The sequence below is a fragment of the Bombyx mandarina genome, chromosome 12 (assembly GCF_030267445.1).
Source record: "Bombyx mandarina strain Sakado chromosome 12, ASM3026744v2".
In the NCBI taxonomy this organism is placed as follows: Eukaryota; Metazoa; Arthropoda; class Insecta; order Lepidoptera; family Bombycidae; genus Bombyx; species Bombyx mandarina.
Window position 1 is genome coordinate 8559386 of NC_143219.1, and position 25180 is coordinate 8584565.

The window sequence follows — 25180 nt, forward strand, 5'->3', positions numbered from 1 at the left end:
GACTTAAAGCTCATTTCTCAAGGTAGCATTCACATTGTGACTATAATGAGCTCCGGTAATCGTCTAATGAGTTAGTTCACCCTTCTAAGCAAAATACAAAAAGAAACAACCAAAGACACATGCTTTTTTTTTTAGAATCGAGTTTATAATAGATCCGTTTTCATACTAATTACTAAAATCGGCTAAAAGGACAGTTACCTAACTGGTCCGTTACACGGGACAGACCGCAGATTTGTCATGGTCCGCCTGTTCACGTATTCACATCGTTTGTCACAAATATCTGATTCAAAATTAAACGTGCATGAGAGTTATTTCACGTTTAATCTGTACTTTACGTGTCCTGTACATCCGTGTGTACATTAATCGTGTTTTTTTTTTGTATTCCACCTAATCGTAGTCTTTCAAACAGTTTCATGGCTCCTAGTTGTATTAAGTATTTATATTCTGAATTCAGCATAATTATAATTTTATTAATTCCACTAGGTCGACGAACTTTTTTTTTTAAATGGCTATTTAAGAATACGAGTAGACGGCTCACTGCTGTACAGTAACAATGACGGACACAGCAAGCCACTGCGAACTCTTTTCAAGCTTCGTTTAAAGAACTGGTGGTAGGGCCTCTTGTGAGTTCGCGCGGTTTGGTACCGCCACCCTGCCTATTTCTGCTGTAAAGCAGTAATGCGTTTCGGCTTGAAGGGTGGAGTAGCCGTTGTAACTATACTTGAGACCTTAGAACTTATATATCTCAAGGTGAGTGGCGCATTTACGTTGTAGATGTCTATGGGCTCTAGTGACCACTTAACATCAGGAGGAAGGACTGTGAGCTCCTCTACCCCTCTAAGCAATAAAAAAAAGGTCGTGTCAAAGATCTCGGGGAAGATAAGAATGATAACTTGAAACGCTCTATCGATGAACGCATCAGTTTCATGTAATAGGAATTATCTTTGCTCCAGTTACGTACAGTGCGACTGCAAAAAGGCAGAAGCTGGGATCATCTCAAGCAATTATTTAGAGCACTCCCGATGGAACATGCGGTGCAAAACACAGAGTGCTTCTAAAGTCTCTTTATAGACCGAGTGGATCCAAATCATTGTGAATATCGGCATTCCGAATAGCCCTGCATGAAGTCAAATAAATTTGATTGAAATATTTGTGATTACCGAAATCCGCACACAAAATCTTGAGATATGAGATAAAAGTCTCAATTATATTATATAACGGCTGTCCCACTACTTAACCTTGTTAGTGTTGAGCTTATTTTCACATATTTTGCAGAAATGCTATAAGATTTATGAAAGAAAAAAAACATAAATAAAAATACAAATATAACTAGTCAGGTCATAAGTATTGTCACACAGTAAAAACTTTTCTTTTAGAATGCTGGCCACAAAAAAGTTTATTGAATTCGAATTTCGAATTGTTCATGAAAATAAAAATGTATACTTTTAGAATTTTACTCATTTTTAAATATGGAGTGGACGCTTAAAGAAGACCGTGTTGCAGTTCTGCGTTGCATCGTTGCGGTTACGCGCCAATTCAAATTTTTAACATGCTGAAAATTTTGAATATAACCAAATGATTCGTTTATCGTACCATCAAACGATACAATGAAGGCTCTAGTATAGATGACAGGTCAAGAAGTGGTCGCCCTCGGTCTGTTAGGACTCCAGCAGTGTTAAAGCTGTGAAGACGCGAATTCAAAGAAATCCCAAACGTAAGCAGAAACTGTTGGCCCTTCAGACGGGGTTAAGCAGAACCACGGTGAAAAGGGTGTTAAATGAAGACTTAGGGCTTCGGGCATATCGAAGAAAAACAGGACATCGTTTGAATGCTCGTCTAATGGACCTGAGACTGAAGAGATGCGGCGCTTTGTTGAAGCGGTACGCGGGAAAAAAATATCGGGAAATTCTTTTTTCGGATGAAAAAATTTTTACCGTAGAAGAGAGCTACAGCAAACAAAATGATAAGGTGTACGCACACAGTAGTGAAGAAGCGAGCAACCGTATTCCGCGTGTCCAACGAGGTCATTTTCCATCCTCGCTCATGGTATTTCAAAATCACAGAGGTCATTTTGAATAAAATTTAGTGTCATAAGAATCTATGTTTTGTTAAGTTCATTTTGGTATATGAATGGTTACATAATGAATAAACTTGTTTCAATTATTTTACATTAAACATGTGACAGAATTTATGACCTGACTAGGTATAAATTCACTTGCACAATACTTTATACCAACAGTTAAAATTTAATATGTTAGTAACAAAACCCAAATCCAAAATACCCACTGGAATTTAAAAACGGAGAGGATTGAAAGGAAAGCCGATTATTCTGAATTCAGTCACAAACAAATACATCCATTATGCAGTTGTATTGTCTAAATCCGACAGTCGCACGTTCCATGTTCCATGAACTTTCCGCTGGTTCTATGCATGCGCATGTTGACCAAATGCAACTTTAATGCGTTTATGCGCATAGCAAATTTTGTATAAAGAAAATTTACATTTTAAGACTTGCTACTTTCAAAGCGAAATTTTAAAACTATTCTGTTTGATTATTACCACATAAATCTTAATGATTACATCAATCAGAAACATATATTATTATGTTCGGAACGCCCGTAAAAAGTTTAATTGCAAAGAAACAATAATTGGCAATACATATATATTTTTATAAGTTTTTTTTGTTTTATCTATGGTTGTCAATAATAAACTCTCAGCTACGAGATGTTCATCTTATTTTTTTTATTGTAAAATCTTCCTTATCAAAACCCAAAATATAAACAAGAAACCGTCCGCTACAATACATACCTACTAATATCTGGAAATAAAGTCTATTTGCTTGACTCTGTTGCTTTAATTACGATAAAGTAATGAATTCTTAAAAGAGATGAATATTACTAACATAGCTTCATAAATAAACACAACCCAGAAAGTATTAATTACATAATATATCTAAATATAAGAATTCACAAAAAAAATATAAGGTCAATAAATCCGTCCAAAATCTTGAATTAACAGGATTTATCTTATAACTATATATTACGATATACGATTTATATTATATATTACGTTTTACGAATTACATAAAACATTACCAAATCTAACATTAATTACGATTTACTTTTAGTTAAATACAAAATTGTATTAACTTTCCATTAGTCCTAGAAGCTTGGCATTCCAATTGTAGTATATATACGACCGTGAAAATCATAAAACGTGCCTAGCATAAAACTGAGGGGAATAGTTTATGGCACGCAAGAAAGTATAAAGGATGTGAGGCTTTTCGCGACCGCCACCGTTACATTTAAATAAACATTTTATTTCAATATCATTATACAATAGTATTATCTTCGGTTTTTCGTGAGTCATAGACAGAACTAAGACCTGTATGCGGTTTAATGTCGTATTTTTAATGTCATTATATTGTTTTATTTCCACGGCCTCAAACGCGATGGTCATGGACGACTGACGTCATTCGAATACTGTACTAACACTGGTAAGTAGTAAAAACGTCGAAAATAACTTAATGATAATAAAACCATGAAGTTAAACATTAAAGTAGTTAATCGTCCTTGCACTGTTGAGATCTGGCGAAAAATGACACTTCGGAACTACCTGCATAGCGTTGACAGATTTTCATTTTATTTTCAGTTATTGTCAAACTTTATATGTTCTTCAAAGTAGATTTAATTAATTTAACTTATAGATTTCTATGCCCAATCCATGCTTCCATAGCAATTTTATATATGAGAGAGAGTAAATTTGCTTGATTTATTACGCTTTCACGTCCTCATTATTTCATCGATCGTCATGAAATTTTGTATGCACAAAATATGACATATGGTATTTTTCATCAAGAAAAAAACACTATTCCACAGGGATATATATTTTTCTAAATTAACGTAAGTGAAGCCACGTGTAAAAGCTAGTAAATCAAGAAATAACCAGTAACAATAGCATTGGATTACAAAAATAAATTTGACAATCAAATAGTAGATAGATAGGGGTGAACGTAGTGAAAGTATATTTTCTTTATCCGACCGACCCAACGCAATTTCTGAAAAAATGTGACAAAGCCTATAAAGGCCATAGTGTTTCATTCCGAGAGTAGAGGCAAAATCGGCGACCGAGCGACCCGCCCAGAAATAGCTACAATTCGCCACGATGTACAATATAAGAAAAAAACTCCAATTGACAATTGACAAATGATCAAAATTAAATCATACCGAAGAAGAATTCGACAAAAAAATTAACAAAGCTTAATAACAACAATAGAAAAATGGTAATCTAACAAAATAAAATCAAAGGCTATTTTATTTCAACATGTTTTGTGTGAGAACAATTTTAATTCAGTTTCGTTCATAGAGATTGCTTTCGGTGTAGGTACTTGAGGAAAAAGGATAGAGAGAAACTCATAAATCAGAAAGAAACGAATGGGCACGATGTCCAGTGAATTTCGGTATCGAAACAGATTGTACCTTCGAGGCTAGGAAGCCGCCACCAAAACATTACTTACACCCCAATAAATTCGTAAGCATCATACAAAGAGAAAGTTACACTCGGGATAGTAAGAAGTTTTACGGGATATCAGGAAACAAAAAATAAGCGTGTTTAGGTTCTGTATTAAATACATTTATGTACGTTGAAAATATTTTGCAATAAGAAATTGCATCCGAAAACTTACCGAAAATATGATTATACTTACTACTATTATATTTAAAGTGTAAATAAACCAGTACTCGATAAACGAACTGAAAATTATGTTTTCTTATTAAACCGCGCATAAATATCTATTGCTTTGTTAAATATACATTGCAAACACGCAATGTATCGCAACATTAGCTGACCTTTGCGCCCCGCTTTATTTACGATCGTAGATTCCGCAGATTTGTTCATTTTTAATTGAATAATCCACATTAGGTGAATTGCGAGCAACATCAGTGAAATAAAAATTTTGAACATCTTTTGTAACGGCCTCATTCATGATGAGCTTTATAATCCCAAAAGAAGGATACGGTTAAAAAGTTTTAATCAAAATTATTAAGATAATATGAAAAACATTTTCTTACAATATCCATAAAAGTCTTGATATCTCGTTAAGAAAAATGTTACTGTCAGAGATCACCAATTCTTACAATCTGTCTATTATCATTTCCATAGATACACCCTATTTGATAGTTGACACATATAGGTTCATGTGATATTCTTAAAAAATCTCCCTAAATAGAGCTCAATAGAGGTAATGTAACTCGAAAAGGCACAGTATAGTTTGACGTTAAAAATCAAAATATGTAACAAGCCTACATAGGTATAATAATAATAATTCGACAAAAGCATTGAGAAAAAAGGAAACAAGACAAAAAAACCGGCTGTTTTATTATTCGAACCAAAACTTTATTTAACAAGAACAAGTTTATTATCTTAGTGTAAAATAGTACGCGAGGTCACATAAACAAAAACCCCTTTCGGAAAGATGGTTGGCGCTTATCTAACAACTTTACTAGAAACCCTTACAGTGAAGATAAAACAACAAGTAGATCAAGCTGTCAGACCTGAAGCGACCGCTAGCTCTTTCAGTTTCCGAAGAAATGGAAACATTGGAAAAGTTTTTTGTGTATCTTATTTAAAAGTAATAATTCCCAGACAATCGACCGCGTCCCAATCAGATAAAGGACTCGCAAATGGATAGGACAAGAACAAACCGCAAAAAACTACATAATTTTGTACTTATCTAGAATATCTTTGGCAAATTATATCATACTAGCGACCCGCCCTCGCTTCGCTTCGGAAACATTAAAACACACATGAAACCAAAAAAATAAAATAAAAAAAAATGAAAAAAAAGTAGCCTATGTTCATCAGGGACAATGTCGGCTTCTAATGGAAAAAGAATTTTTCAAATCGGTCCAGTAGTTTCGGAGCCTATTCGAAACAAACAAACAAACAAATCTTTCCTCTTTATAATATTAGTATAGATTAGTATAGATATAGATGAATCAATTTTAAATTGAAATATTCACGAAATCGAAGGTGGCTTGCGAAAATTCGGTTTAGTTAAATCATTAAACAATGAACATTCTTAGCTAATGACCGATTTGAGTGTTTTAAAAAAAATTAAATTAAAAGTAAAAAAAAAGAAAAACTAAAAAAGATGCTCGCAAAATCAACAAAATGAACGATATCAAACAAATACAATAATGTTTCTTTTTGATATGAAACAGGACAAAGTCTGCCAAGTCAACTACTAAATTATGATAAACGATTTGCTCAAGTTTACGATTCTTAGCACACAGAACAAACAAAGCATTTTTTTGAAAAAAAAATGCAAATTTTTTTGAAAAAAAAAACACAAATTACCTGTGACATGACTACTGTTTTTTTTTTCTTTCGAAACATCGGACATCATGATAAAACAAATAAATTAAACGCAAGACTAAAACAAAAATCTATTCTAAATATTCTAAGCCGCCTATGAAGAATTTTAAAGTTTCGTAATTACAGATGGTAGGGCGTCTTGTGAGCCCGCACGGGTAGGTAATCATCTTACCTATTTCTGCCTCAGTCAGTAATAAATTCCGGTTTGAAGAATGGGGCAGTTGTTACACCATAAAACTGGAATTAGGACTCAAATCTCAAGGTGGGCGGCAGCATTTACGTTTTTGATGGCTATAAGCTCAGATAACTACTTAACACCGATATAACGCGCTGAACTCACTGTTCGCCCGTACCTCGATCATTTTGAAGTCGTCGTGACCTAAAGGATAAGACGTCCGGTGCATTCGAGTTGAGCGATGCACCGGTGTTCGAATCTCAGGCGGGTACTAATTTTTGTAATGAAATACGTACTCAACAAATGTTCACGATTAACTTCCACGGTGAAGGAATAACATCGTGTAATAAAAATCAAAACCCGCAAAATTATAATTTGCGTAATTACTGGTGGTAGGACCCTCTAGTGCAGTCTTTCTCAAAGTGGGCGATAGCGCCCCCTGGGGGGCGTTTGAAACCTAGAGGGGGGCGTTAAGGGGTCCACGAAAAAATGGGGGGCGTTGATGTGGGTTAGGGGGGCGCTGTGCAATTTGTAATTTCATTTACTTTATAGTATTTTAAATTTTACTAAAATTAAAACTCACCTACTATACAATAACGAATAATTAGTTTATATTTTTACCCTGTATGATGTAATAAAAACTTAAAATAATTAACATAGATTTCGTAGGATACACACCGTACGCAATCAAGTTGTAACAAGTTTCTGCGGAACATGATCGATGATAGTTAAAAAATTAGAGCAATTTTACCTTAATTACATTGCACCAGAAATTATTTTAAACATTAGAAAAAAACTACCATGCAGAGTTTTAAAATATTACACATACGTAAACTAACACAAATTGAGGTTTTCTTTACTTTCTTTCTTGTTTCTAACATAAGGGCATTTTAAAGCATTTTTCTAGCATTTTATAAGAAATTACTGATGTGAGAATCATAATTTTTATATAAAATGGAAATACGTATATAATTATTGTTCAAAAACTTGTCTTAGATTATTATTTTTTACAATTTACCCATTACCGTCCAATGTCAAATAGTATAGTATAGTAAGCCTAAACAGCTCACTTATTGTAAACATTGTACTATTTTATTTCTATATAATAATAGGTTGGGGAAAAAGTTTCTTCGCATTTTTTAAGAAAATTCACAACATTTTTTAATATAGTTTAACTTTTAACTAAAGTATGTCGGTATAATTTTGTTCGATAGCTTTTTGTCATCTTTTAGGTAGCGATATTATCCCATTGCTATAGAAATTTTGGGGCTTCTGATCAAAATACCGCGACAATTGGTTTTGGCAGTCCTCTCGTGATGTTAACCTGACACTGCCTAAAGAATTCTGAAGAGACCGAAACAGGTAGAAATCTGAAGGTGCAAGGTCAGAACTATACGGCGGATGCATTAACACCTCCCAGCCAAGCTCTCTTAATTTTTGCTGAGTGGCTAAAGATGTGTGAGGTCTAGCGTTATCGTGATGAAAAACCACACCCCTTCTGTTGATTAATTCCGGCCGCTTTCTCTCAACTTCTTGCTTTAATCTCATCAGTTGTTCGCAGTAGAGTTCGGAATCGATGGTTCTGCCTGGTGGTAATAGCTCATAATTTATAATGCCCTTCCAATCCCACCACACACACACGCATCACCTTTTTGCGAGTTAACCCGGGTTTCGCCAGAGTCTGTGAAGCCTGACCGGCCTTTGACCACAACCTTTCTCGTACGTTCTTGTCGTACGTGATCCACTTTTCATCACTAGTTATCAGCTTCTTCAAAAATGGTTCGGTTTCATTACGTCGTAATAAAGAATCACAAATGAGTACACGGTTCATTAGGTTTCTTTTAGTGACCTTTTTTGTGTACCCAGTTTTTTTCAAATGCGCCATAACTATTTTGTGGTAAATTCCCAGTTCTTCAGTTACGTTGTAACTACTGCTATGCTGATCTTGCCCCACTTTTTCAAAAATGGTATCGATTTTATCCGTAATAAGGCGACCAGAGCGACGTGCATTTTTGACATCAAAATTTCCGGATTGAAAACGCTTAAACCAAATTTGTGCTACTCTCACAGACACAGCACTAGGTCCATAAACATAAGTTCATACATTTTTAAGCTATTGCATAGCTTTTATCGCGGGCCTTGAGCGCGGCGCCCGAATCATGAAATTCCATAACGAAAAAAACCTAATACCCCTCACCCCGCCTACCATGTAGCTCGCGTTCAACACATTCACACGTTGCACTTGTGTAGTGTTTGTGAATAAGCGCGTGACGTGATGTCACTGCATGCAAATCATGAAAAGTCGGCCCATCTCTCTCTCGCGCGGTTTAGCTTATGAGTGTGAAGGGGACAGTTAAGGTTTTGCCTTTATTAAGGTTTAATATAACGTGGTCTTGTTTTATTATTGTTTTAATATTAAATTATCATTGTCTAATTATAATGTCATAAGTTCATAAAAAATGCTATGCAATAGCTTTACCGCCGCAGTTCCCGAGAGCCACATGTTTTTTTTCGCCGGAAATCGCCGGGCTTCCGCCCTTCACTGGGGATGGAGGGCGGGGCATGTCGGAATCGTACCGACTAAAACCTCCTGTCGCTCAACAACCAGCATCCAAACCTCGCATGAGACAGAGCTCATGAAAAGGCAAAGGGGGGAAAGTGAAGTGTTTAGTGCGGAGCACATCTCTCCCATCACCCTCCGCCTCGGGATGCCGGACTGCCGGTCGTCGGCGCCACGACCACCAGCCCTCTCGGTCGGCAGGCTGTCCGAAGCCCGCCTAGATGTCGCCGGTTAGAATGGTCTATCCTACGGAATACCCCGCTGGGTCCGAACCAGGGTGGGTTGGGGATAGCCGGCCTTCCATCACCCGGATGCTCATACGTAAAACGTATTCAGAGCAGCTTGCACGTCGTCTTCTTAGGCCCCCTTCGCCGGTCCCCAGGCCGACATGTGAGGGAGACCCGAAACACTTAGAGGGCCAGGGTTTGGGCGAGATCCGCCTCCCTGGACCCCGCTCGACGGGGGCGGGCCTGTGCATCTCTCACGCGCCCCACCGCCTCCTTTTGCGAGATGGTGCACTCGCAGAAGTCGAGCATCGCCGCTTTCCACGATTCGTCGTCACCGAGCATCGATGCCAGAATACTCGGCAACGACAAGTCGTTTCCTATTTTTGCGACGAGGACACGCCGCCACCACTCCCATGCGGGGCAGGCGACGAGCGTATGCTCTGCCGTGTCCAAGACGCAACCACAATGGTGGCACTCTGCCGTCGGCTCGACTCCGATCCGGTGTAGGAACTCACCGAAGCAACCATGCCCAGTGAGTACCTGCGTGAGCCGGAAAGTGAGGCGTCCTCTGTCGCGATTCACCCAATTCACAAGAACCGGGTGAATCACCTCGACGGTCCTACGACCAGCCGAAGGATCGGCCAGCCGCCTGGACCATGACTCCAGCACGGACCGCCGAGATTGGGCCCTCCGAGCTCTGACCACACTGGGGCTGGGACGTGCCACGTCCCGGGCACGAAGGTTAGCCCGCTACTGATAGTCAGCGGCGAGCGCCTCCGCCTCCAGGACCCAAGGCGGCGTCCCAGCCAGTACACACACCGCCTCGAAAGAGATGGTGCGATAAACACGGATGATCCTGACCGCGATGGTGCGTTGCGGCCGTTGCAGCAATTTCGCTACCCCCACGGCCAGTGACTGGCCCCACGCGGGCGCCTCGTACAAATAATAAAAACGCTGACTTAGGCGGCGGTTTTTATTTGAACCAGTTCTAAATTATAAACTACGAAATGATATTAATTTATTTTTCGTAGTTTCCTTCCTTCTTGCGTCGATAATCCTCAGTGCTGAGGGTCGTGGCCTCCTCTAATAACTTTCTCCTGCATCATCTTGCGCCATTACTGCCTGTCCTCGGCTGTATGGATAGCAACGTGGACTGAGATATTGAGAGTGGAGCGTATTTGGTCCGACCAGCGCATTGGATTTCTACCTCTGTGCCTTCTCCCGCATACCTTGCCTGTTACCAGCAGCTTTTCCAGATTGTCAGCTCTCTTTCTGGCAATATCTCCAAAGATCTCGAAACTTCTCCGCACGCATGTAGTGCTGAGGCGCATTGGAATCTTGCGCTCGGTAAGAATGGATTCGTTAGTTCTGTGTTCTGTCCAACGAATCCCGAGCATTTTCCTCCAGTACCACATCTCAAACCCGTCGATGCGTTGGCGATCGGCTTTCTTGAGGGTCCAAGTCTCTGCGCCGTAGAGAAAAATGGAAAAGACGAGGGAGGTGACGAGGTGCTTTTTGGTATTCCTCGAGATGTTTCTGTCCGCCCAAACACGGTCCATTTGGGACATAGCTCTCTTTGCCATACTGATTCGCCTTCTGAGGTCCTTTTCGGAGGATCCATTTCTAGCTAATATTTTTTTAATTATCTTATGATGAGAATCTTATATTAATGAGAAAGATATTCAACAAAAATAGTTTCGTTCTAATAAATTAGCATAGTAATAGTACAGTGAACTAGCAATTTATTTTGGTAATTCTGAATTTAAACAAACATATTGATGAGAAGAATTCACTTTTACTTTGAAAATTTATAAATACACGCTCTGTAGCGATGTATGGACATATAATAATATGAAGAAACAATAATAGCATCTACAAATACATAATTATGTACTACGTGGTACTACATTTACTAAAATTAATACAACATTTATTAATTAAATTAATGAAATTGTGGTTTTAAAGTTTTAGGGGTGTATAAAAAATGGGGGGCGCTGAAAAATTATTGATTTTCAAAGGGGGCGGTAAAAGAAATAAGTTTGATAATCACTGCTCTAGTGTGTTCGCGCGGGTAGGTACCAACCACCCTGCCTATTTCTGCCGTGAAGCAGTAATGTGTTTCGGTTTGAAGGGCGGGGCAGCCGTTGTAACTATACTTGAGACCTTGGAACTTATATCTTAAGGTGGGTGGCGCATTAACGTTGTAGATGTCTATGGGCTCCAATAACCACTTAACACCAGGTGGGCTGTGAGTTCGTCCACCCATCTAAGCAATAAAAATAAAATAAAAACGAAAAAAAATATTGCAAGATCGATATAAAAAAAACTAACCTAACGTAATTTTACAGTGCGAGGTCACACGGAGGTCCGCGTAGAACTTCAGATGGAGCGTTGGGCGGCGCGGGGAGGATCGGTCCGATTACGCTGCGTTCACGACGTTCCAGCTCACCTGCTCGACAAAGTGGTCTTCCTACGTCACGGAACAAAGATCTTCCAATACATACGAGACAGGAAACCGCCGTACAGAAACTTTACGACACCCGGTGCTGTACTCAATGTAAGTGCATAATATATTTTTTCTTAAATGCTCAAGCATAATTAACTATTAGTAACGTTTTATAATTCTAGCGATATGCTCTGTATACCGATATGCTGCGACCGTATGCTCGTCTGCTTACAAGGACAATAAAAAAAAATCGACACTATTACCAAACTGCTTAAAAATTTATGTGCAGATTAGATCATTTTGTTTTCCTGATCCGAGTATTATGTTGGTTGTCTATGTATTTGTTTGTTGTCTCGCGTAAAAAAATACCCTAACGCGATAAAATACAAAATATAAATAGGTACATTGTATCATTTAGGTCCGGACCTAATAATAATAACGCTTCTTTATTGCGTATTAAGGCAAATTCTGAAAAATGTTTTTCTGTTCAGACTTCAAAAAAAACCTTTTCCCAAGTCCAACATATATACCTTAGCGTCAGATGGCAGCCGGTTGTAAAACTTTTGGTCCAATATTTTATTCTGCGAGCATGTACTTAACTACAAAGTTTCCTAGAATGACTGTTTCATCTGTTGGGGTCCACGTTATTCGTGTTTTGTACCGATAACACAGATCAAGTAGTCTTTTCCTAAGATCTTTTTCGAGCGAGCAGTAAGTGATGACTATGGTCATCAACAATTTTATCAGTAGCCCGTGTAACAACACGCTCAGGTACTTCTCGTACACTTTTCTATGTTAAACTTCTTCCGTAACATATAACAGGGCAATAGCACCGGATTTTAAACTAGAAGAATACTTCTTAATTTTTTACCCCGTAGATAAAATGACATCAAGTCGATCTGGCATTGAGTGCTTACCGAAATCTATAGACATCACAAAGTGAAGGCCGCCTTGAAATATGTGATCAAAGTCGCTATTGTATCTGACCCGGCATAATCCGTAGTGCCTCAATCGATAAATAAAAGACCTAAACTTTTGTATAAAATAAACTTAAAACAAAGAAAAGGAATCCGTCCGAACATCAAAGGAAAAACAAAATTGTTATTTTTATTTCATTCCGAGCATTTTCATATTTATCTACCTTTTAAACCTTCTATGGACTTCCACAAATAATTCAAGACCAAAATTAGCCAAATCGGTCCAGCCGTTCTCGAATTTTAGCGAGACTAACGAACAGCAATTCATCTATACTTATACTTATATAATATATAATATAATCTATATCTATACTAATATTATAAAGAGGAAAGATTTGTTTGTTTGTTTGTTTCGAATAGGCTCCGAAACTACTGGACCGATTTGAAAAATTCTTTTTCCATTAGAAGCCGACATTGTCCCTGATGAACATAGGCTACTTTTTTAAAAAAAAAAAATATTTTATTTTTTTGGTTTCATGTGTGTTTTAATGTTTCCGAAGCGAAGCGAGGGCGGGTCGCTATTTTTATATATAGAGATAAACTCACCACCGCTCAAACCAGAACGTACGACTGCTTCGCGACAGAAATAGACAGAATGATGATGGTGATAGTGCCATGCAGGGTTACAATACGTTCTACCACCACTAGATATGTTTTTTTTTACTTAACATGTGACCGAAATTATAACATACACAAAATATTTCAACATTTAAAATAGAAGAGCCACCGCATTTACGTCATCATAGCCAGTGTGGGCCGTAAAAGAATACATATATATAAATCCTCTTTCCCCAACGTAAAACGTATGCTTCCCTGTTGAATTATGTATAAAACACACATGTACACGGTAAGTACAACGTACACCTTTATTACGATACAGTTTTATATGAAGGCTACGATTACGATCGTAAATTACTGATTCGTTTACTATAAAAATTAACGTCTGCAACTTGTTTTTAAAATATTTTAGATTCGTCTTTATTTTGGTTGGTTTGAAAATCTTATTTTATTTTTGTTGCTCTAATAATCTACATTATCATAATACGATTAGCGTTTAAATTGCCGACGCAGCGCTTGTAAGAAAAACTTGTTTAAATGCCTATTAATCTCTTTCGCAGTAGGCGGGAACACGTTCAATGAATGATTATGTATTCCCGAGAGGTGTCTGCTTCTGAGCATATCTAGATAAGTTAAGGTTACATCTAATAATCACATTACTTGGAAGATTGCTGAAAAGATTCTTAGATTGTTATTGCCGTGGAATTAATAACATTGACTAAAGTGACTAAACCGAAAATGATGATAGCTCTGTCTATGAAATAAAACACAGAAAATTAGACATAAAAGACACACGGCGAGCAAAATAGAATACATACGAATATTTTTAGTAGAATAACGATCGCTAAATTAAGATAATATCAATTATTTTTAATAAATAATGAAATGAGATTTCCAAAGCTTTCAAACTAACTGATTATAAATTTTGAGCAATCAACGAAAAAGTGTTAGAAATTAAATAAGGCTATAAAGCTTCAATAATAATTACAACTCTTGAAGAGCTATAAAATACTGTGCCATGACTGGAAACTAAGTTCGGAATTAAACAATTTTTTTTTTCTTGCTTAGCTGGATGGACGATCTCACAGCCCACCTGGTGTTAAGTGGTTACTAGAGCCCATAGACATCTACAACGTAAATGCGCCACTCACCTTGAGATATAAGTTCTAAGGTCTCAGTATAGTTACAATGGGTGTCCCAACCTTCAAACCGAAACGCATTACTACTTCACGGCAGAAATAGGCAGGGTGGTGGTACCTATCCGTGCGGACTCACAAGAGGTCCTACCACCAGTAATTACGGAAATTATAATTTTGCGGGTTAGATTTTTATTACACGATGTTATTCCTTCACCTTGGAAGTCAATCGTGAACATTTGTTGAGTACGTATTTCATTAAAAAAATTGGTACCCCCGCCTGAGATCCGAACACCGGTGCATCGCTCAAAACGAATGCACCGGACGTCTTATCCTTTAAGCCACGACGACTTTTAATATTATTAATCTATCTTCTATCTACCTATATATATAAAAATGAATTGCTGTTCGTTAGTATCGCTAAAACTCGAGAACGGCTGAACCGATTTGGCTAATTTTGGTCTTGAATTATTCGGGGAAGTCCAGAAGAGGTTTAAAAGGTGAAAAAATATGAAAATGCTCGGAATTATATAAAAACAAACAATTTTGTTTTTCCTTTGATGTGTCCCCCGTCGGACGGGTTCATTTTGTTTGTTTTAAGTTTATTTTATTTATTTATATAGATTGAGGCACTACGAAGTCTGCCGTGTCAGCTAGTTAAATATAAAAACATAATAGAGCGTGCACGTCGATCGACAATTTCGTTTCGCATCGTCAAACTAATGAGAAAGCAGCGAGCTACTCGAACGAAATTTCTTAAATATGAACACGACTGAAAATTTACAAACGCAGTGGGACTCGGGGCCGACTAACGCCCCGGGTTGAGTTAATTTTCCGGGTCAGTATTACCTCCAGGGTACCCACACTTGAAGCGGTGTTTGAAACCGTTTTGTTCACTTCACTTCCCGGCACTTCTCGGCCGGTTGTACGTTGTGTTTTCCGTTTCAGTTAAAGTTTTAAGTGGCAATACGGCTGGTGGTAATTTAGACGAAACGTAATAACTTTAAAGAGTTGAACAAAAGCTAAAAAAACTATGCTGAAAGTATCTTCAATAGAATTGTCTATTAGCAATTTACTAGTGGTAGGACCTCTTGTGAGTCCGCACGGGTAGGTACCACCGCCCTGCCTATTTCTGCCGTGAAGCAGTGATGCGTTTCGGTTTGAAGGGTGGGGCAGCCGTTGTAACTATACTGAGACCTTAGAACTTATGTCTCAAGGTGGGTGGCGCATTTGCGTTGTAGATGTCTATGAGCTCCAGTAACCACTTAGCACCAGGTGGGCTGTGAGCTCGTCCACCCATCTAAAGAAAAAAAAAAAAATGTACAGTTTAAAATACAATATTTCTACACATAATTTAATCTGAAATATAAATTTGAAACATAAACATTGTGGTTACCTTATGGACAAGTTTACCAGAGACGCCTATTCGCAAGCTTGCTGCTTAATTGTGTAGGCACTAATGAATTAAACGTTGCATGCTCTAATGTAACAAAAACAATATTACAATCAATTTGAAATATACCAATGTGCGCGGCAACTGTTTCCCAGAATAAAAACTTTAGTAGCGATAGTAAATACGAACAAAAAAAGGCGGTGCCTAAAAATGGTACTTCAGTCCAGGGTACTTCAGGATTAAGTGTTCCGTGTTTGAAACTCGAATTTTTTTTAATGCTTAGACGAACTCACTACCTACCAGGTGATCACTGGTTACCGAAGCCCATAGGTATTAATAAAGTAAATGCCGCCACAAACCTTGGGACATAAGTTGTAAGTCAGTTTTATGGTACAACCGCTTTTTTTTCGGGCAGGAGGCCGAATCTATGCGGCATCCGCGCCTAGGGGGCACGCGAGCTATGTGAGACTTGACGGTCTGCAGGTGTTAGAAGCCGACCATGGGCCAAAGAATAATTTTTAGGGCCCCACCGGACCAAACGGCTCCACCTTGCACTCTCATACCCGACGTACGATCTCCGACCGGGGTCAGAACCCGGTCAGAGTAGGGGGGTCCCGCCGTCAACACTACAACCAGACTCGCGGCGCTACCCTAAGGACGCCCTACCAACGGGTCGTCCAGGCGATCGGCAACGACCAACGACGCCGCTCTCCGCGGTACGGTGGCCCAACAGGCCGCCTGTGCGATGTCGCTGGTGTTCCAAGATACCCCACTCAATCAGAACTAGCCTGGCGGGACAGAACGCGATACACCGCCGACCGGGTTGCTCTTCCACAGTATGTTCGGTGACGACAACAACGACGGCAACGCGGACCGCATCGCGGACCGTAGCCGCCGACAAGTCGTCCCATCCTCCTGATACCAGCGCGCTAGAGTTATTGTAGCGTGCGGCGCAGCCTCTACCCCCTCAGGTCGCACCATGACCATCAACGGGAGGAGACTTCCCCCTCACCCGGGCCGGAGATGGACGAACGCCTTCCTTCGACGCCCGACGGGCGCGGTACGGCGCCGAAAGGAAAGAACAGCTCTTTTTCTCCGGTTCGGCCGCCTCCTTCTGCCAGATGATGGACCCATAGAAGTCGAGCATCACCTACCACGACTCGTCGCTGCCGAGCATCATATCGACGACGGTCGGCAGCGACAAGATAGTATAACCGCTGCCCCATCCTTGAAAGCGAAACACATTCCTGCTTCACGGTTAATGGGCATGGATGTAGTACCTAGCTATAATGGGTCCCAAGACGTGCTACCACTAGAATACGAATTCATAAGCTTAGAATGGTCAATTTTAGAAGGAACATAACATTCACAATATTCATTCGCAAATCTAATAAGAAAACATCACCCATGCGTCCTGACTATAACACATTTGACTAAGTTTAAGAAGTAAATTTTACATAAGGAACGTTTCCAAAATCTAGTCTTAAGAAAAATTTCCTTAACAAGCTCCCAGGTTGTATGTCTAGTTTTGCGGATTTATAATTATAGCTAAAATTATTTCGGCTGCCGAACCCAATGCTCGGTAATTAAGACAATTTCAAGTGATCAAAATATTTCTTTGTCCGTATAAAATATAGTATTTTGTTCGGTTTTAGGTTTCGATCAACAACTATATAACTATAGTACTATTGTTGATATTATATATTATATATTAGGCGAGTCGTAGACATTTTGGATTTGAATAGTATATGAATATTGTGCTTATTTATTGTTATTCAAACGAAAACTGTATAGTATTCCAAATGTGAAAATAATACCCAATTGTCGCGGTATTTTGGTCAGAAGCCCCAAAATATCTTTATCAATGGGATCATATACCTATTTACTAGGTGGCAAAAAATTATCGAATAAAATGGTACCTACATACTTTAGTTAAATGTAAATAAACTATACTAAAAAATGTTATGAATTTTCTTAAAAAATGCGAAGTAACTTTTCCCCAACCTATTAATATAGTGACAGTAAAAAAAACGCGAGATCAAACAGTTAAAAAGTAGTTTTAATTACGTTTAAAATATTTATCTATATATTAATACGTGAAGCAAAAACTTTGTATCCCTTTTTACGAAAATTGCGCGGACGGAGGAGTATGAAATTTTCCACACTTATAGAAAATATAGAGAAGAAGTGCACAATGCTAATATTTTTTTAAAATAATGCATAAAAGATACATTAAATCAATAAAGAAAACATTACACACACTACATACCATGTATTTGACGCACACACGCATGCATACTATTTATTGTCAAACTTTTGTTCTTGGCGTCTGTTGTCAAATTGAGAATAGATTAAATATTGTTTGTCTTTATTAGTATTTTTTATAGTGTAGTTTTGGCGAAATTTATGATTATAGAAGTATAAAATACAATCATAATAGTGTACAAACTTACAATTCCAATTGATTATAGTCGAATTTTGACTACTGCGGGACCTCTAGTTTATGAGAAATAACCTTAAGCCACTTCTCCCGTGCCTTTAAAACTTCAATACATTTATAGACGTATGTAGATTGGCAGAGGCAACTTTGAAATTAATTTTAACAGCCATGAAACTACTATGGTTTGTTCAAAAGTGCATTTAATGATTTGGTTAGGTAGTTGGTCTTGCATAGCATTGCATGCCAAACGCTCATTTCACTATAGGAGGGCGTAACAGGTCGACCCGACTTCCAGGTCATACTGAGAAATGTTATTATCTAGCTACTTAAAATTTTAAAAGACTTCACACCAATCAATTGTTTAAATGGAAAATTTATAGAAATCATTAAAAGTCGTTCCTTATTGTGGTTCACGAAGTCTTTGTATTTTTTTTTAATTTATCGAGAAACTTGTTGTTCAGGGTAGGGTCAACGGTAAAAGACCTCGTGGACAAAGTCCCATGCGCTGGACTGATAAAGTGAAAACCCTTACCACTAAACTAAATCTAAACCCCACTTAACGAGTACGTGCACCAATCCTCAGTTCGCGTATTATGGAGAACTGCTGTCAAGACTTTAATAAGCCAGGATCTCACATGACCGCGACTGCTCTGCCAAGAGTAACCGAGTATCATAATGAATCCATAAAATCATATCTTAACACACATTCACACAACGTATCATACAAATCAATTTCTAATAAATTGACTTACCACATTTTACGGTCATTTCACGCCAGAAATTAATTTGTTTTATTATTTTTTTTATTGCGTAGATAGGTATGCGAGCTCACGGCCCACCTTAGACACCTACAACGTAAATGCCGCCACCCACCTCGAGACATAAGTTCTAAGTCTCAGTTTTAACAATACAACGGCTACCATATCCTTAAACCCAAACGGATTACTGCTTCACAGTAGAAATAGGCATGGTGATGGTACCTATTCGTGCGGACTCAAGATGTCCTACCACCAGTAATTACGCAAATTATAATTTTGCGGGTTGGATTTTTATTACACGATGTTATTCCTTAACCGTGAACGTCAATCGTGAACAATTGTTAAGTACGTATTTTATTAGAAAAATTGGTACCTGCCTGCGGGATTCGAACACCGATGCCTCGCTTGATACGATTGAACCGGGCGCCTTTCCTTTAGATGACGACGACTTGTTACCGTGTGACTTGTAAATTGACATAGTAAATTAATAGGTAGCAAGAGGATTTAAAACTAGACCACACTCAATATGACTACTGAAGATTATCTCAAACGAGCCATATTTTTCCTCAGGTCTTAAAATTCCCGTATACACTTCGCTAGTGAATTTAAAAACATGAAGTCTTTTTACCTGAAACATAATTTGGAAAATTTAATTACTCTGGTTTGAACGTGTCTTCTTTGAATTAAGAAACAGGAAGTAGCATTAATTAGCAACATCAAAAATATTTTGCACCCGGAAGAAAATAAAAAATGTCCGTATTTAATTGTCACTTTCAAACAATTCTACTGGACTTCTTGGTCGTTAACGTATGTATGTATCTTATAGGAGATCAAGGAATCCAAAAGACGCACATTTTCAAATGAAATAATTGAAACTTATATGACACAGATGACGATTGTATTCTTCAATCTTCTAAATAACCTGTCTCAATGTGTGGATGTAATCTACGTGGTATAACCTTTGCGGAACCTACCTTGTTCCGGTGGCTAGACCTCGTCAAGTCTAGAGGCCAAACGACTATTAAGGGTAGAACATAGAATAGAACAGGACTACATAGATATATTATAAATATTATATAACTCTATGCATTTAATGGCATATATAATACAACGGCCTGCCTTACCCATAAATCAAAGAAAACAAAATAAAATGTGAAGTATAAATTTCAATTATTTCCTTTGAAAATGTGCGTCTTTTGGATTAGTTGATCTTTTATAAGAGACATCATAATAAAGTTAACGATCAACAAGTCAAGTAGAATTGTTAGAAAGTGAAAATTAAATACAGACATTTTTAATTTTCTCCGGGTGCAAAATTTTTTACTTCAAATTTCAACCTCGTGGCATCAGATAGGTGAAAAGAACTGATTCTATGGCATTTTCTATGGGCTCCGGTAACTTAAGATATCATCAAATGGGTCGGTAGCTCGTCGTCTACCTATATAGAACTTTAAAAAAATATTGTATTGTATAGACAAACAAAACAAATTCCTTTGTGAAAATCACCTTATCGGTCGACAGCCTAACATGTGTTGGACTTGCATTTCTGATAATTTAAGCGCCTTAAATTAAAAAGGTGGTAGATAAAATTATAAATTATTTACGACTTATTTTTTAAACGCCAGCTGCGTTATCCTACATAAGAAAAAAATAGGTTGGTAATGTTTTTTAAATACACACATTTTATTTATTCGTTTTCTAGAAATAAATACTTAAATATATATACATTTTATAAAAAACATTCGAATATTGTTTATAACTCGCGACAGTCTAAGCAAAATATATTTACCCAACTCGATTCGTTCTGTGAGATTTGTAATAATGTTTGGGTTATCAGGTTATTAATTTTATCGTTTGTCCAAGCATCACTTACGAGAAGAAGCATAAACGTTTAGAAAGAATTCATAGGTAGTTTATCAAAAAACGGAAAAAATTAATTGAATCCTATTTTTCTCTATACTAGAAATTTCAAGTTTACTTATGTACTAAAATCAACATAATGCTATTTCATATTTAAATTTTTTCAGATCGCTTTAGCGACGGAAAACTCAATAATTCTTCAAAATCTGGACTTTGCCGCAAGCGGAAGCTACTCTTGTGAGGTATCACTTGACACCCCTATATACACTAAAGCGTCCAGTGGAAAACAACTCACTGTTTTTCGTAAGTATTTTTTTTTCTTTCTATTTGTCACAATGCAGACATGACATTATAAAATGACATTCACATTATCAAATAGGTACATGAAACTAATCTAAAACAAGAATTTTAATTTTATGAATGTTTACTTGTGAACTAAACACTACTTCGGTAATTTATTATGTTGTATTTTGTCACTTTGGCCTTTTTTTTTTTTTTTTTTGTATCGATGGGGAATCCTATTCTTTACGGATACCCTGCCGACGGGGGTCGGACCGGGTTATGTCGGACTCCGCGCCTCCGGTGGAAGAAAGAGGAAGAAGTCGCGAACCGAGATCCGCGCCCTTAACCAATTGGTCCACGGAGGCTACGCCTTTAGAAAGGCGCGCTGGGCTAAGTTCAGCTCTCGCCAAACCCGCCCAGCTTAACGACTACCGACTAAACCCCAACGAGCTCCTCCACTCCGGCTGGGCGGAGACCCAGGTACCGCCATGTGCGCGCCATAGGCCCGCCTTCGCCGGCTCCCACCCCAATGTTACGTTGGGCGGGATCTGCCACCGGGGACTTCTTCCCCCTCTCATCTCCACGACTCGTGAGGGGCGCACCAGAGCCACAGCGCACCACCACCCCACAGGACCTTAGTGCCGAGCACCGGGCGCCCCCGCACCCAGCAATCGACGGCCCCTGCAGGAGCCGGGTGGGGGCCTTCTGCCCGCACCACCCGCTCCGCCTTCACTGCCTACGAACCGAGGTCCACGACCTCCTCCTCACGACTTCCTCCTCGGTTCATCGGCATGCCCGGTTCTTCATAAAGCCCCGGTCTTCCTTGTGCCCGACGGAGGCTGGACGTCCATCGGAGTCGTCGTCTCGCCGAGTTGACTTCGGTCTGCAGCAACGGGTGCGGCCGCGGGTGCAGCGACGTCCTCTCTCCTTGGTTTTCTCGGGGGCCTTGCACAGGCCTTGCCCCCCGAAGTGTGGTCCGCTGGTTTCCCGGCGGAGGCGCAGACGGCGCATCGCAGTGCCAGTGTGCATCCGGATGCCACGTGGCCGGTCTGTCCGCACCGGTAGCAGTCGTGGCTGCGGTCGACCGACGACGGGCACCGCGCACCCACATGGCCCAACGCGTGGCAGCGGAAGCATTGTAGCCTCCGGGCCTCCAGCAGGTGGACGCGAACAACGCTCCACCCGATGCGCAGCTTCGTCACTGTAACAATTTTCTTCGCCGCTGCTATCGGGCAACGAACGAGAACCTGGCCCATTCCTCCGGATCCGGGCTTGATAGAGCCAGCCTTGACTGCATCGACGGAGCATTCGCCGATGCGCGCAAGCTCGGTGCATATCTCCTCCTCCGTCAGCGAATCGTCAAGTCCGCTTATGCGGATTGCAGCGGTCACTATCGGTCTTGTCACCGTTACTCTCTTAGAAGAGAGAACCTCCTTAAGCTTCTCGGCCAGCAAGTCGGCCTTCGCGATCTGGTCCTCGCCGCTCACTATGAGTATTTTGGCTCCGGTTATTGCTGACCGGACCTTCTCGATGGGGATCCCTAAGGCTCCGGCGTCGATGCTGGCCCTCGCCTCGGCGAGCACCTCCCGGTAGGAGAGCCCCTTTTCGATGGCCTCCGGGTGCAGCCTCAGAATAACGGCCTGCGAGCGCGGAGCTCGAAGTCTCTTCTTTCTACCTTTCTTCTTAGGCTTGAGCGGGGCAGGGTTTCTGTCTCGTTGGCCTTCCGCGTTGGTCGTCGGTGCTGGCTCCTTTTCCCTTCTCGGCCGTGCTACTCTACGCGCAACGGTCGCCCAACTGACCGTAAGGGCAGCGGGGGCCGGAGGGAATGCGCGCGGCTCGGGTGGAGCTGGTGGCTCGGATGGAGCTGACGGCGTCGTCTTCTTGTTATTGCCCTTCTGTTTCTTGGGCTTCACTTTCTTGTTGGTCTCAAGCTGGGGCAGAGCCGCAAAAGGCGGCGTTGCCTCCGACACAAGACCTGCAGTGTCTGGATCGATTTCGCTCTCTCTGCTCCTCCTTCTTGCGTCAGCGGCCAAAGGTGGTCGCAAGCGAGGCTCTGGGAGTAGACGGGCCTCCAGACCCGCGAGTCGGGCGTCCAGCATGGACCCGACTGCTCGCATGATTATCTGCAGGCGTCGCTCGTCGTCTTCGTTTGGCAGTGTTGGGGCGGGAGTGGGCTGCGCTGTCGTCTGAGCGAGGCGCACCATTTCCGCTCTTACGTCCTCTACTTCCTTCCTGAGCTGCAGGATCTCCGCCTCCTGTCTCTCGCTGAGTGCCTGCAGCCTCAGGGTTTCCTCGTTGGCCGATCTGGAAGCTAGATCTTCCGTGGCCTCCTTTATTGTTGTGGCCATCTCCTTAAGGGCTTTGATGTACGTCCCCTTCGGATTGCGCGCTTTCGCCGCGATGGTAAGGGCCATCTGGGCGGTCTCCTGGAGCCTAGTCGCGGGATCTGCTGTTATGTTCCCGGATATTAAATGTACTGCGCGCCTCTTCTCACGCAGGTTGTGCACGCTTTCCACTACCTCCTGTTCAGCGCGAAGCTCCAGCTCTTCACGTTGAGCTTTTAAGTATGCCTGCTTCGCCGCCGCCAATCCCACGTATTGGCCGATCGTTGGAGGACGACCTCGGCCTCTCTTCGATGGTCTGGTCCTGGACACCAACGATCCTGACGCCTCCGATTCGGTACTACTGTCGGAGCTTGCGTTCTTCGAGCCTTTTGCCCTTTTGCGCGTCGTTCTCTTTGGTGATGAACAGCAGGAGCTGACCACCATGCTGTCCTCCGAGCAAACGCTGCTTTCTCTCCTGCGGTCTTCGTTTTGCACCGTTTCTCTTTCGTCCCTTGTGGACCTCTTCCTTTTCTCCCCGTCCTTCTCGGACTCTTTCCCGGAACAGCTTGTGCCCCCCCCAGAATACGAGGGGCAGCGTGCGGCCGATTTCTCGACCGCACGGAGGGATTCTCCTCCCGCAGAGCAAGAGGTACCCTCCTGGGGTAATAACTTTTTCAGGCTGGACATGCTCATGCTTTTTTTTTTTTATTTACCTAGGGTGCGGTCCCCTAGGACGCCCTCGAGACTGGTCTCCCACCAGCCATTCGTCCCGTTGCCGCGCGTCAAAACTTGAGATTGGGTGACAATAAAGAAAGAAAGAAGTGGAAAATATAACAAAATCTAACATAAAAATGTAACCAACAGTACAAGAGTGAAGATAGTAAACAAACAAAACACAAAGAACAAAATAACAACGAAGATAAGGACAGACAAACTCAACATAAATTAAATCAAAAATATAAAGAAAACAAAAAGACAGTAAAAACAAACTCAAAATAATAAGGAAGAAGTCGGGGGCCCGGGCATCCCCGGAAGAAACACCCTTCAACTAGGTGAAGGGCGCAGAGAGCCCAGAACCCCCCCTGCTGGTTTTGGTCCACGTCGCTCAATCTCTCCCGCCATAACACAACGAGAGAGAAGGAGCGATACCCCTGGGAGTATGACTGCTCCCAGAGGCCCGTTATCCGCCACCTACGGACGCGCCCGGTGGAAGTCCAGCAAAACTCCCCCACAGACGCACCCACGGCACGCAGAGTGCGCATCGGGGGCCCGCCCAGGTCCCGGGTGTCACTTTGGCCTGGATGAAACAGAACTCATCCGATGCAAGCCGAGGGCAAGGTGGCCCGTTTCGCGTGAACCGTATGTTTCCCCGTCACCCTGCTCCCATTATAATAATATGTATATACCGAACCGGCGAGCATTGCCGTTACAAACACGGGGCCACTTGGTCGGCGGGGTATCCGATGCCAGCCTAGACGGCGCTACCAATACATCGAGATACCCCGCTGGATTTACAAAGAGACTTCGGTTCTCTCTGCGTTTTATGTCATTCCCAAGTTTCACAGAAAGTGCTCTAAAAATTGTTCAAGACAGCCCTTTTCTCTTTTTTAAAACTGCTGTTTTTGAGTGGACGAACGGTGAACGAATGTTGGAATGAAATGGCTGAGTA

At 40.7% G+C, this 25180-nt stretch overlaps 1 protein-coding gene across 3 annotated transcripts in view; it reads left to right on the plus strand.

Annotated features, from left to right (window-relative positions):
* The window catches only part of LOC114248663 (uncharacterized), a 104524-nt gene that overhangs the window by 62997 nt on the left and 16347 nt on the right, over positions 1 to 25180 (plus strand). For all 3 annotated transcript variants that reach the window (XM_089731661.1, XM_089731663.1, XM_089731662.1), the window contains 2 exons: positions 11686 to 11894; positions 21073 to 21208. In XM_089731661.1, coding sequence (XP_089587787.1) covers positions 11686 to 11894; positions 21073 to 21208 — 345 coding nt within the window. The remainder of the gene's footprint in view (positions 1 to 11685; positions 11895 to 21072; positions 21209 to 25180) is intronic.